The sequence below is a fragment of the Petaurus breviceps genome, unplaced genomic scaffold, assembly GCF_028583685.1.
Source record: "Petaurus breviceps papuanus isolate PSGF00001 unplaced genomic scaffold, PetGlider_PUasm1.0 172, whole genome shotgun sequence".
Taxonomy (NCBI): Eukaryota; Metazoa; Chordata; class Mammalia; order Diprotodontia; family Petauridae; genus Petaurus; species Petaurus breviceps.
In genome coordinates this window covers 2541922-2556226 of record NW_027185755.1, presented here as the reverse complement: position 1 = coordinate 2556226, position 14305 = coordinate 2541922, and the positions used below count along the sequence as shown (strand labels likewise).

The window sequence follows — 14305 nt, the reverse complement described above, 5'->3', positions numbered from 1 at the left end:
GCAGGGGATCATCTTCACTACAGTAGCAATCTCAATAGGGCTTATTTTCGGGGGAGGGCTTATTTTAGAGGAATCTTACACAGTAAGGGGAGGGCTTATTTTCGGGATAGGTCTTATTATTGGGGAAACACGGTAGTAGTCATAGTGATAGTAGTGGTAGTCGTAGTTGTAATAGTAGTTGTGGTTCTGGTGGTGGTAGTACTAGTAGTAGTAGTAGTGGTGGTAGTAGTAATAGTAGTGGTTGTGGAGGTGGTGGTAGTAGTAGAAGTGCTCTAACCACAGCCACAGGTCCCTTGCCAGCTCTCTCATTTCCAGGCAGGTCCTTCCTTCTTCTTGAGCTCTGGAGCAGGGTAGAGAGGAAAGTTAGGGTGGGTTGGATTAGTGTGGGAATCCTGAAGACCAGTCCCTGGGGGACTCCTAGTTCCAGACTAGAGGAGTAGAAGGGGACAGTTAGAGGGGAATGGAACTTACTTCTCCATATGTTTCTGCCAAACTTTTGAGGGTTGTGAGTCAGTGTGGAGTAGAGGAAAGGACTGAGAGTCAAAAGACCTGGATTTGACTTCTGACTCTGTTTCTTGATCACTGCATGACCATGGACAAGTCCCATTGAGTCTCTCAGTCTCAATTTCCTTATCTATAAAATGGGGATGAAAGCATTGGTACTGCCCACCTCTAAAAGTGGTAGTGAGGAAAGAGACCTGGAAAACTTGAAATCTGAGAGACAACATTGTGTCATGGGTAGCAACTGACCTCAGAGTCAGGAAGAAGAGTTCAGCAGCTCTCTGTGACACATGCTGGCTTATTTGACTCCTTTGGGGGCCCCATATTACTCTCTAAGACTAAATTGTTAGAGCAGTGGCCCATCTGATCTACACTGGTTCAAATCCTGCCTCAGATACTTTCTGGCTGTGTGACCCTGGGCAAGTGTTTAACCTCTGTTTACCTGAGGTTCCTCATCTGTAAAATGGGAATAATAATAGTACTTACCTCCCAGAGCTGTTGTGAGGATCAAAATGAAACAATACTTGTAAATTACTTAGCACAATGCCTGGCACATAGTAAGTGCTATCTAAATATCTGTTTTTCTTCTTGTTGTTATTGGAAGATTTTCCTAATAGGGACCTCCTCAGATCAATTAAATCAGAGTCTGGGACAAAAATAAACTCCAAACTTAAGGTGCAATAGAATTATTGCTATTGTTATTGCAATAGAATTATGAGCTATAGGGGCAGCTAGGTGGTGCAGTGAATAGAGCACCAGCCCTGGAGTCAGGAGGACCTGAGTTCTGATCCCGCCTCAGACACTTAACACAAAAACTAGCCATGTGACCTTGGGCAAGTCACTTAACCCCAATTGCCCTCCAAAAAGCAAAAAAAAAAAAAAAAAGAATTATGAGCTATTATTATTTAATACCTGTGTGACCTTGGGCAAGTCACTGTCCCTTTCTGGGTCTCAGTATCCTCATCTGTGACCTCCTCACCAACTCCAGCAGTCCCACCCTCACCCCATTTCTTTCATTCATTCATTCTAGATATGATGTGCTAGTTACTGAGGATCTAAAAGCCTGGAGCCCTGCCCTTCAAGGTCCCTCATCTCTGGCTAAGGAGAGGAGGCATACACTGCAGACTAGGTTATTAGCCATACCAGGCACTGTGGGATCCCTGTGAGGTAATGGAAAGAGGACTTGATTTGGTCAGAGGATCCAAGTTTAAACCCTGACTCTCTTTCTTATTACCTATGTGAGCTTGGGAAGGTCACTTCTCTCCTCTGGGTTTAAGTTTGCAGTAATCTGTGGAAATGGGATGGTTGGACTAGATCATACCTGAGAGCCTCCAAATTTGGATCTCCAAATTTAATACCCCAAATTTTTAAATGGTCAGCAGACAGTCCAGGCTACAGTAATTCAGAGAAAAGAAATATCTCTGGGTGGAGGGGAGAGTAATTGGGGAAGGCTGCTTGAAGGTGCTAGTGGTAGTGGGGGAGGGGCTGAGTAGCGCTGTACTTAGCAGAGTGCCTGGAACATAGTTATTGTTCATCTTCCATATTTTTCTTCCTTCGTTCGTTCATTTGTTCCTTCCTTCCTTCTTTACTTTCTTCTTTCCTTCCTTTCTTTTTCTTTCTTTCTTTCTTTGCTTTTTGGAGGGGGCAAGGTAGGGCAATTGGGGTTAAGTGACTTGCCCAAGGTCACGTGGCTAGTTTTGTACTAAGTGTCTGAGGCCAGTTTTTAGCTCAGGTCCTCCTGATTCCAGAGCTGGTTCTCGATTCACTGTGCCACCTAGCTGCCCTTCATCTTTCATATTTTGAAGAGCACCAATGACATCACAATGTTGTGGTAAAATGGTAAATGCAGGGAGATGTCTTGACTTGCAAATGAATAGGATTTAAGTGAGTCGGAGTTGCACAAAGTTATCAGCCTCATTTTCTTCCAGAGCCATCAAAGTCCAGTAGCAAGACCAAAGTTAAGAGGATTGGTGGTGGCTTGGGATGCAAGGGATGACCTTGGTGTCTTCAATATCTGACCAGGTTCTAAGCACTCCATAGCAGTTGCTGCAGCTGCCTTCATGGACCATTCAAACAAGTTGTTTCTGTGGGGGAAGTCTTTACATGGAGTAGGCATCCCCTTAACTCACCAATGGGTTTGAAACCTTTAGGTTACCCTCTACCTGGCTTAGTCATCGGCCAAGGCAGGGTGTGACTGCTGTTCGTGCTACATCTTCTTGGAGCCACAGATGAGAGCTGGGTGAATCAGTTGGACACCAGAGGTGGATGAGCAACCCCCAAAAAAGCTTAACAAGCCCTTACACCAGAGGTACCTCCTCAAATACCCCATTCCTGGCTCCTAGTAGGTACTTAATAAATGCTTGTTGGCTGACTGACAGACACCGAGAAGGACCTGAAGTTGTTAAACAAGAGAGGGAGGAAGAAGAGCATAGATTTGAGAAAATGCAGGAATTAAATTTGTTCTTTCTATGCAATGGTGTGCTGGTAAAATGTTTCACAACGAGCTCTCTGGGGGAAAGAAGCATACATGACGCTTTTAAATTCAATCTGCCTTATTAACATTTTTAAAATTAATTTCTTAAGTCTGGAGAATTAACAAAGCAACATATAAAGTCCGTTTGTAGAAGCTGCTGATTTCTGAGGCGTAAATGCTCACACTCCACTGTATCCAATCCTTGTAGGTTCCGCACACCCCCATCTCCCCTCCTGTATAAGACTGTGTGATTTCTCTCCATCTCATTTGGGTTTGAGTTTTGGTAATGTGTTCAGAGTGAGCATAGGTCTAAAAGCATGGACCCTTTAAGGCAGGTTCCAGTGCGCTATTGTGTCTGGACTATTTTGCTTATTTCTGGGCTCCCTGTTTTAGGAAGGAAAAGGAACAAATTGGGGGTGCCCAGAAGGTTAGGATGACCAGCTTGTAAAGGGATCAGTTGAAAGAATTGGGGATGTTTGGCCTGGAGGACAGATGATCTAGAAGGGTCATGAGAGCTGACTTGAAGTATTTAAAGGGCTGTTGTGTGAAAGGAATGGGATTTAGAGACATAGGATTTAGCATTAGAAGAGAACTTGAGATCATTTAGTCAAATGTTGCCATTTTATAGATGAGGAAAATTAGTCACAGAGAGAGTAAGTGACCTGCCGAATGTCACACAGGTGATCACACCCATTTCTAGTACACTTTCTTCACAAAAATACTGAGACTCATTTTGAGGAATTATCATATTCATTTTACAGAGGAGAGAATGAGACTCAGAGGAGGAAAGTGAGTCACCTAAGTTATAAAGCATTTACATGGCAAAGCTGGGACTGAAGCCAAGTCCTCTGGCTTCAAACTGGGTCCCAATCTCTTTTGCCAAACTAAGGACAGGCAAGGAAGTAGCAGCTTGTAGGAAGGATCTAAGGGGGAAGGATGCTGGGAGAAGAGTGAGTCTGGGGAGGGGAACAGAAGAAAGGTTCTGGGGAGAAAAGACAATAAAAATTTATTGGATGAAAGGGCTAATGAAAAGACAATTCTTGGGGCAGCCAGGTAGCACAGCAAGTAAGAGCATCGGCTCCAGTGTTGAGAAGACCTGGAGATCGAATCCCGGGCTCAGACACTTAGCACCCACCCAGAAACACCTGGCCGTGTAACCTTGAGCAAGTTACTTAACCCCAATTGCTTAAAAATAAAAAAAATTTAAAAAAAAGACAATTCTTGGGACTCGGAGAAAAAGTCTTTTATTACTGAACAAGAAAAGAGCTGCAGTTACTTTGGGTTGCCATTTGGGGTGCTAGATAGCGGTTGAGGGCTATTGAAAATCTGTAGAAAGAAGGTAGGGGGCACAGAGATGTAGGTACCCTCCAGGGACCTCAGAAGACTCCCTAAATATAGGGTCCTAGGATCCCTATGGTGCCATCCTCATCCCCAGATATATCCCCATGATATTCATCTGTCATCTGCCTATACATAAAAAATTTTGCTTTCTGCCCTATTCATAAAAATAAAAAAGAAAGATGGTTCTAGGACCTCTAGGTTCTGAAAGATAAGGACTTCAGGACCAAAGAATTTTGGTGTGAGGAGAATAGGAGACAGACACCTAACTGAAGAAGAAAATAAATCAAACAAAGACTCGCATATAGGGCAGACAGATAGTCAGACAAGAAAGAAACACGGAGACAGAGAACAGAGAATGACACAGAGAGAAAGAGAACAGAGATAGAGACAGAAACAGAGACTCATAGAGGTAGGCAAAGAAACAGGAAAGAGACCAAGACATAAACAGAAACAAACTGAGAGTCAAAGAGGGACAAAGGCAGATTGTTGACGTTCATTCATGTCCAATTTTTCATGACTCCATGATAGCGGTGTGTTTTTTCTATTTTCCACTAGCTCTCAAAGTCTGTCCAAGTTCGTGTTCATTGTTTCCATGACATTATCTGTCCATCTTCTCCTCTGCTGTCCCCTTTTCCTTTGGCCTTCCATCTTTCCTAACCTTAGCATCTTTTCCAATGAGTTCCATCTTCTCATTATGTGGCCAAAGTATTTAAGCTTCAGCTTCAGCTTTTGGCCTTCAGTATTCAGTGAATAGACTGAATTAATTGCTTTAAGTATTGACTGATTTGATCTCCTTACTGTCCAAGAAACTGTCAGAAGTCTTCTCCAGTACTGCATTTTGAAAGCCTCAATTCTGTGGCACTCAACATTCCTTATAGTACGGTTCTCACAGCCATACATTGCTACTGGAAAAAAAAAACATAGCCTTGACTATACAGACCTTTGTTGGCAAGGTGATGTCTCTGCTTTTTAGTATGCTGGCCAGATTTGCCATAGCTTTCCTTCAGAGGCAGATAGACAGAGATATAAAAAGATATGAGAAATATAGAAAAAAGACAGAGTCAGAGATCCTAAAAAGCAGTAATAGATAAAGACAGAGCAGAAGAGATACAAGGAGATAGAGTTGAAACAGAAGCAGCGGCAGACAGACATGAACTGGCAGGTTGGGAGGGAGGTTTGCATAAGACAGTGACACAGAGATAGAAAAAGAGAAACGCAGAGACAAAGAACTGAAATTGGAGATAGAGAAAAGCAGAAAGAAAGAACGACAGAGATACACGTATGGGTATTGAATCACCCAAATAGAAGTGCAGAGAGATAAGAAGACTGAGGAGAAAGAAACAAAAATGCAAATCGAGAAAGAGAAAGTGATGGGCTATAAGACAGAGGTGGGTGTGGTCAGAGGTGCAGGTAGAGAACTAGACAGAGAAAAGCAGAATAGTAGATGTCACTCCAGTCTCCTTTTTCCTTAGGCTCCTGATTCTGTGCAAACAGCCTGGGGCAGGCCCACTTTCTTCCCTCTTTCAACACTTGGATCTCAAATGGCCCAAAGTCACCCCTGCTCAGGCTACAGTTAACCTCCCACAGCCAACTTGCCCCAGGACTGATTCTAGGGGAGAAGAGAATGTTTCATTCTCTAGTGCTTCCACTATGGTGGAGGAAGGGGCTCAGTAGCTTCTGTAGCTGGAATATTGAAGTTGAAAATTTTATGCCAGTTGCCAGAAGCCCCGTGGGTCTCCAGCAGGAGGTAGCAGAAGCTGCTAGATCGATAGAGGAACCAGGAGGAGTTGGCTTAGATACGGGCCTGCACGCTATCGTAGATGCCCAGGAATTCTCCCCAAGGGAGGACCAGACTAGCTTGAGGGTAGTTGTTCCTCCGCGGGGTGGGGGTAAGAAGTGCCAGCAAACTGCCCGGCTGTGGGATGGGGGGTGTTGGTACCTTGGTGTAGAATGCTGAAAGTAGTGTTCAGTTTGTGAGCAGGGAATCCAGCAGCGACTGGAGGGGAGGGTAAGGGGAACAGGGATTTAAGAGTCCCTGGGCTGGGGTTGGCTTCCTAGGGGTGACACATTCCTCGGGAGGAGGAGGATTTGAAACAAGGCGGAATATCAAGGGAGAGTAAGGTGGATAGAGGCAGATTCCATCCCATTGCTGAGCGAGGGTCCATGGACTGTGCGATAGGTTCCGATTGACCCTATACCGACTACATAGAGCCAAATGCCCCCTGGAGGTACAGATTGGACAATGGCAAGAATGTGAGGACAAAGCCGAGAAGCAGCATATAGATCTTTTAGGGTAGTGTGGAGGAGGTGGACAAGCGTCAAATGCTAACTCAGGGGGCATCAGCCACGATGTTTCCTGGGGAGAGCTCTCCCAAGGCTCCTTTCATTCTAAAATACTCATCCTTGAATGTCGTCCTAGAATGCCCCTCACCTAGCCCATGGCCACAAGAATCAAGGAACCTAGTCTGGGTGGTGATGTCAATCGAATTGACGCCTGGCTCAGCCTCACTGACCAAGACAATATTCCGGCGGGGGTGCAGGGGCAGAAGACCGTGGCCCAGCCCAGGTCAAAGAACTAAGCTCGGGAGAGTCCCCCGGGAGAGCCTCGAGGGTTGCACTCAGGGCAGCTGTGGCCCCACGGGGCGGGGCCGAGGTCCAGGCAGGTGCAGGGGGCGGGGCCGGGCCTGCCCCCGGGGCGAGGGGGGGCAGTTCCCGGAGGCCAGGGGCGGGCGGGAGGGGAGAGTCGGGCGGGGCCGGCGGTCAGTAGCCCTCAATGCCTCAGAGTCCGCGGCTGGCCACTGACACGGGCGCAAAGCTGGGCATGGAGCCCCCGGGCGCGGCCGCCACGACTGCCACAGAAACCCCAATTGAGCGGGAGATCCGTCAGAGCCAGGAGCGCGAGGAGAGCCTGCGACAGAGTCGGGGCTTGAGCCCTAGCTTCGCCGGTGGGGAGCTGGTGGAGTTGCGCCTCCGGCCCATCCTTAGCCTGCTGCCGGGCCCGGGGCCTGGACTGCCCCGGGAGGTGGAGCGCGCCCGGGCAGGCGCCCAGATGCAGCGCGAAATAGCGCGGGAGGCAAACCGGGAGGAGGCGCTGGTGCGCCTGGGCTCGGGGCCCTGCCGGGAGCGCGGCCAGGGGCCGCAGCCGCTGAGCGAGCGCAAGCTGGTTTTTGAGGCTGGGGGAGCGCATCCTCGGGCAGAGTCCGTGGGCCGGGGCCCTTCGTTCACGGAGGCCAGTGGCGCCGCCCACGTGGTGGTTCTGGAGCATCGCAGTCGGCTCCGGGCACCATTTCTAGCTCAGCCTCCTACACCTGCTCGCGTTCCAGCAACGGCTCCGGCCCGAAACCCAGCTCTAGCTGTCGCCCAGACGCCAGACCTAGCCCTAACTCCGGCTCCGGCCCCACGTGCCCCGGTCCCGCCTTCAGCCGCTGCCTTGAGCTCTCCGAGCCCGGCTCTTGCTTCGGCATCGGCCCCAATTGCTCGGCCCCCGGTCGCGGTCCCAACTCTGGCCCCGGTCTGCGTTACGACCCCGGCCACGACCCGTCGAGTCCAGTTGTCGCTGCTGGAGCAGGAGGTCCGAGAAGTTCGCCAGAGGGAGCGGGAGCTGCAGCGCCAGAGGCGCAGCATCTATGGGACTTCAGAGTTCAAGGAGCCGACCCCGAGTCTCACCGGTAAGATGCCGGGTCTTTCCCCTGCGCAGGTTCTTGGGCTTCCCTGGCCAGATCTCAGACTGAGGCTTTCGGACCCCCAATTCCCTGCGTTCCGTCCCGTCCCTCTTTACGGGACTGAGGGAATCTAAGCACTGGAAATCCGTGCCAAGGGAGTGGGGTTGGGGAGGACCAGAGCAGGCCTACAGCTTCTATGTACATTTAGCAGGGCGTGGACTGCTATGGCCCCGGGCGCCAGGCTGCGGGTGGGTGGAGTGGGGTGGAAGAGGAGGAACTTTTCCAGGCCATAAAACAGGAAAATCACCAACGTGGGACGGAAGAGATGCTGCTCCCCATGACTTTATTTCCCCCCTTCCTTGCAGAGAGCACACCCTCTGGAAAGCTTTCAGTGGTGTGGCCCCCTCGACGGGATTCTGAGAGTGGTCTAGAGCAGGTGAGAAATGTCTTCAACATTCAGAAATTTACCTGTGTTCCAAGTACTGGACACTCACATAAGCAGATTCTCTCCCTCCACAGTAACCCTAGGCTCCACTCTAAGAGACTCCATTCCTTCCAGGAAGGAGAAGAAATTCATGAGACCTCAGGCCCAGCTCTTTGCTCCCCTAGGCTCTGTATGTCATATGTCATCCTCGGTGGGGTGGAAAGGACAGCCTGGAGCCCCTTGTTCCAGTACTGGCTTTGCTACTTATCCCATGTAGTCTAAGGCTAGTCCCTTCTCTTTGACACTTCTCTGGGCTTCAGTTTTCCCTTCTAAAAAAGGGGGGCGGATAAGATCATAGATACAGAGGCCATCTAGTACAGCCCTCTCATTTTACAGAGAAGAAAACTGAAGCCTAGTTAGGGTGAGGGTGGGAGGGAAAGGAGGGTTAAATGATTTGTCCAAGGCCATCCAACTAATAGGTGTCAAAGATGGGAAAAGAAACCAGTTTCTTTCAAAACCTGAGCAAATGCTGTTCCTTCTGTACCCCACACATGAGATAAAAAAAGAGAAGGAACTTCAGAGGTTTTCAAGCCTTCTCTCCCCCATCCCCCATTTTAGAGAAGATCTGAAGTCTAGATACTGAAATGCTCTCCAAAAGGCACTGGCTTTGCAATCAATTGTGCTCTCTACTCACTATCTGTGTGACCCTGGACAAGTCACTTCACGTCTGGAGCTTGTTTCATTCGCTGTGAAATGGAGTTGTACTACTGAATGACCTCTTCCATGAAAGGTCTCTTCCAGCTCTCCAATGGAAACCCAACCCTTCTTTGCCCAGTTCTGTTTCTCCTCCTCCCTGACTCGATCACCCTCTGTTGTTTCCCCTTCTTCATAGGATTATCGTGGTAGTGTTCCATTAATCGAGGGAAGAAGATCTTGATCGACACCGGGCAGCTCTCAGCCAGGAAGAGTAACTAACTGTTCACCTGTCCCTTCCCCCTCATTAATCTGGACTAGGGAGCCTGCATTGATTACCGAACTCCCCTCTCCACTTCCTCCACTAAGTCAGACTGGGAGTTTTGATTGGTCACACACACACACACACACACACACACACACACACACACACACACACTAACCCGGACTGGGAGCTCTGATTGGTTATACCACGCCCCCCCCTCCCACTAACTCGGGCTGGGGGCTCCTGATCCTGTCCCCAATGCTATTGTGACTCCCTAACCCATCCAGGAGGGAGACAGAATGCCTACCTCCCCTATCCTCTCTGGGAAGCTGGCTAACCCATACCCAGACCTCTGACTGTTACATGTCTGGGGGAGAGGGAACCCTACTCAACTTTCTCTGCTCACTGTGCCATCAATAAACACCCCTTTTTCCTAGGGTTGTTTGTCTATGGCTCTTTCTTCCCCAGGGACACCGTGGTACTCTGCCTAGGGAGAGGGAGAGAAGAAAAGCAAGGAACTGTTAGGGAACCAAAACATTTCTGGTGGGTCTACTTCTGGCTAAACCAGGGCGTGGGGTGCGGGGTGTGGGGAGAGCGCTGGGGTCTGGGAAAGCAACGGGAGGAGCTCTCTGGAATCTGGCTTTTGTTACTTAGAAGGTGGCTGGCAGCTCCTTATCTGTTGTCCCTGCCCAGCTTGTTCCCTGGGACCACAGCCGTGGGAGGAGGAGGAAGGGACTGATCAGTTCACAGCCTTCTTTCCTGGGCTGCTAGGCGCTGAGAGTTCTATCCCTCCCCCGCCGCGGATTGTAGGATGCTCAGGGCGCGGCGCAACCCCATCCCCTGCTGCTGTAGGTTCTAGATCTTGTCTCATGCTGCCTCCGCGTGGCCTAAAGTAGGAAGTGCGATCTCAAATGGATTTTCCCTTTCTTCCTCCGCTTGAAAAACTCGTACTGAAAGGGAGTGGGGTGGGAGGGGAGACACATACACCTATTAACTTGGAATCATAGGATTTAGAGCTGATGGGGGACTTAGAGAGCCAATCGAATCCTATCTTTTTACAGGAGAAGTTCCAGAGAGGTTAAGTGATTTGCCCTAAGTAGTTAGCTCAGGGATTCAGAACCAGAACTAGCAGATCTCTGCACTGTGCACACCGCCTCTGAATTGGTCTTCATGTTTTCAGCTTCTCTCCTATCTAATCCACTGTTGAAAAAGAAATCTTCCTCTTGTCCAGAAAGGAGTGTGCCAGGCCCTTGACCAAAAAAACTTTCAGTTACTTCCTCACTTCATACAGGATAAAATACAAACTCCTTATCATGGCACTCAAGGCTTTTAAATTCTTTCCCACCTCCACCTCCACCCCCATTTTATCCATACCAGACTATGAAACTGCTCCCCCAACTTTGTATCCTCTGCCTTCCCATAATACCTCTGTGGGGGCAATGTCCATTCCTTCAATGTGCTTCCCTCATCTCTGTTCAGAGAAATTCTTTACCTTGAAGACCCCACTCAGATGCCACCTTCTCCTGGAAGTTTTCTAGGATTTGATCCTTCAGCTGGATGTTATCTTGATTCCATCAAATGCCTTAGAGTACCTTCCTTGGATATCTCCATATCTCATTCTATCTCATAACAATTATTTGTGTATATGTCATACTAACTCCCTCCCACACCATACTCATTGGATTGTAAGTTCTATGAAGAGAGGGATGTGATTTTTCAGCCCAGGTGCCGAGTGCTGCTTCAGTGAAGATCCCGAATACAAACAGTACTTTTCCTTCTCTGAATCTTTGCTCAGACTTTCTTCTGTCTGCCCTCTTCCCTTAGCTATACCTGTTGAAATCCTACCTATGCTTCCAGACCTAGCTCAAATGTCAAATCCATTCATTCATTTGACCAGAAACACATACTAAGCACTTAAGGCCAGTACCTTAAGTAGTGGAGATACAAAGACAAGAGCTAAAAATAATCCCTGCCTTATTATACAGGGAGAAGAATACAATAGCTAGGAAGAAGCTTAGACGACCCCCATTTTCCAGATGAGGAAACAGAGGTCAAGAAAGGTTAATGGAACTGCCTAGAGTGAGGAAGTATGTGAGGCTAGGAAGCATGTGAGGTTGGATTTGAACTGAGATCTTTCTGGCTAAAAGTCTTGGAAATAAGTTTAAATAAATGTGATAATGAAATAAATAACTGAGGGGGATCTAGAAAGGAATTTCTTAGAAGTAGCTCCTATGCCGAACCTTGAAACAAGGGAAGCCTTATAAATGGAATGGGTGAGGAGAGAGCATTCCAGGCATGGGAGACGGACAGGGTGTGCCATAACACAGGGGGAGTGCTGGCATTTATTTGGTACTTTACAGTTTGCAGAGTGCTTTACAAATAGTCTGGTTTTGTTCTCACACCAACCAAGATACTATTATCACTCCCATCTTACAATTGAGAAAACTGAGGCAGACAGAAGGTAAAGAGACTTGCCCTGTGCCACTCAGCTTGTGTCTGTGGCCAGATGTGAGCTGTCTCATTATACTTCTTGTTGTTTAGTCATGTCTGACTGGGGACCTCATTTGGGGTTTTCTTGGCAAGGATACTAAAGAGGTTTGCCAGTTCCTTCTCCAGTTCATTTTAGAGATGAAGAAACCGAGGCAAACAAGGTTAAGTGACTTGCCCAGGGTCACACAGCTAGAAACTGTCCAAGGTCAGATTTGAACTCAGGTCTTCCTGATTCCAGGCTTGGCACTCTATCCACTGTGCCACATAGCTGCCTCATTATACAGCTGAGCTGGTTCCAAAGCATGATGTGGAAGGGGGAGGGCAGAGAAGAAGTATGTTCCAGTCTAACTGGAACAAAAACCATTCTAGAGGGGAAGTGAAAGTGGAACAGAATGTCTGGAAAGGCCAGCTAGAGCTCAGCCCCTCCCAAATCATTCCAGATAGGTGTGCTTTCTTTCCTCTTAGGGCACTTATCAAGAATGATAACAGCTAACATTTGTAGAATGATGTAAGGTTTGTAAAATGCTTTATGTCACTTGTGTCTTTTGATCTCCATAACCACCCTCTGACGCAGGTACCAGATGTATTATTATCCACATTTTACAATTAGGAAAGTGAGACATGGATGGAATGACTGCCCAGTTGCATAGTTAGGAAGTCTCCTCTATTCAAATGATCTAAATTCTGGATCTCTACTACTAGAGATTTTTAACCCATGGTTTGTGAACTTAAAAAAATTTTTGATGATGTGCATGTCAATTAATTTCCTTTGTAATCTTATGTATTTTGTGTGTTTAAAAATGCTATTCTAAGAGGGTATATGGGGCGGCCAGGTAGCACAGCAAGTAAGAGCACCGACTCCAGTGTTGAGAAGACCTGGAGATTGAATCCCGGGCTCAGACACTTAGCACCCACCCAGAAACACCTGGCTGTGTAACCTTGAGCAAGTTACTTAACCCCAATTGCTTAGGGGCGGCCAGGTGGCTCAGCGAGTAAGAGCACCGGCTCCAGTGTCGGGATGACCTGGATCAAATCTGGCCTCAGATACTCAGCACCACACCCAGAAATAACTGGCCATGTAACCTTGAGCAAGTTACTTAACCCCGATTGCTTAAAAAAAAGAAAAAAGAAGGTATATATAGGCTTCACTAGATTGTCAAAGGAATTCATGACATAGATGATCTCCAAGAAGGTAGAGACCCTATCATTCTTCTTGCTGTCTCCTTCCCCTTAGAATGCCCTCCTTTTCAATCCCATATGCTATCCTCCTTTCAGCCTGGACTGAACATCCATCAGTTAGCAATATATATTCATTAAACATCTGCTGTTTTCAGTCTATTGTAAGACACTGTGGGGGATCCACAGAAGCTCTCAAGGGACTTGGCCTAGCTCTCAAGACAAGACAAAAAGTTATATGGTAACAGAAGAGGAGAGGAACAGCACAAGAGATGTTACAAAATGCAGGATCTTAACTAGCAAGATTTGTACCACATTTGAGGAAGGACTTTGAAAAACTGTCTGGAGGACTTCTACCAAGATGGTGACCTGGCATACTTGGTCACCAGAGACTCTGCTGAAACAATTGCAGATGTTTAGCCTGTAAAAGTGAAGACTTAGGGGAGAGAGGATAAGTGTCTTCAGGTATCTGAATGGCTGACCGTGGGAAGAGGGACTAGATTTATCTAAACTAGAGGGCAGAGCCAGGAATGAAGGGGAGAAGTTATAGAGAGGCAGATTTAGGCAGATTTGTTGACCCTGTGCAAGTCACTGAACATCTGAGCATCTCAGGGAACTCTTTGTATTGACTAAGTCAATCTAGTATAAAAGAAGCAGCATTAATTCTGGAGTCAGAGGATCTGGGTTCGAATCTCATCTCTGATGCTTACTGCCTGGGCAACCATGGGCAAGTTTCCTTGACCTCTTTAATTTTCAGTTTCTAAAGATGTAAAATACAGGGTTTGGACTAAAAATGGCTTGTGAGGTCCCTTCCAGCTCTGAATCTTGGAGATAAAAGGCTTAGCACAGTGACTGGCACATAGCAGGGACTTGTTTCCTCTCCTCCCCCACCCAAGATTTTGTAAATCATAGACTAGTTGAAGTTTGCATTGGTGGAGGGGTTTCCACAATGGAAGTTCCTCATACTGATGAAATCAACTATCGTTTGCCTATAATAGAACACTGTCCTAACTATAAGAACTGTCCAAAAGGTGAAGGAGCTGCTTTTAAAGGTAATGAATTTTTCACCACTGAAGAGCTCTTAGCAGAGGATGGATGACCATTTTAGAGAGCAGGATATACATACCCGGCTTCGGGTTGGAATCGTTAGGGTTAGATCTCTTGCAGCTCTGTGACTTTTTAAACTTCAGGACTCCCTCTAAACCAGAAGAGACGTGGATAGAAAGGGGGGCAGGGGGCGGGGAGCGGGAAGCGAAAGGAGAACCACGATTCAGAGCGCT

At 47.5% G+C, this 14305-nt stretch overlaps 1 protein-coding gene across 1 annotated transcript; it reads left to right on the top strand.

The window, feature by feature from the left end:
• The first annotated feature begins 7089 nt into the window (after positions 1 to 7089).
• Positions 7090 to 9775, top strand: MISP3 (MISP family member 3). The gene is made up of 3 exons (XM_069083195.1): positions 7090 to 7983; positions 8343 to 8413; positions 9294 to 9775. The coding sequence occupies exons 1-3, from the start codon at positions 7137 to 7139 to the stop codon at positions 9336 to 9338; spliced, it is 963 nt and encodes a 320-aa protein (XP_068939296.1). The 5' UTR covers positions 7090 to 7136; the 3' UTR covers positions 9339 to 9775.
• Positions 9776 to 14305: the final 4530 nt, after the last annotated feature.

What these genes read in the sequence shown, in the direction of transcription:
- MISP3 (XM_069083195.1), top strand. Translation starts at nt 7,137, where the DNA reads ATGGAGCCCCCGGGCGCGGCCGCCACGACTGCCACAGAAACCCCAATT. An exon ending in GCCGACCCCGAGTCTCACCG is followed by an intron (nt 7,984 to 8,342) that starts GTAAGATGCCGG and finishes CCTTCCTTGCAG; the next exon opens with AGAGCACACCCTCTGGAAAG. An exon ending in CTGAGAGTGGTCTAGAGCAG is followed by an intron (nt 8,414 to 9,293) that starts GTGAGAAATGTC and finishes CCTTCTTCATAG; the next exon opens with GATTATCGTGGTAGTGTTCC.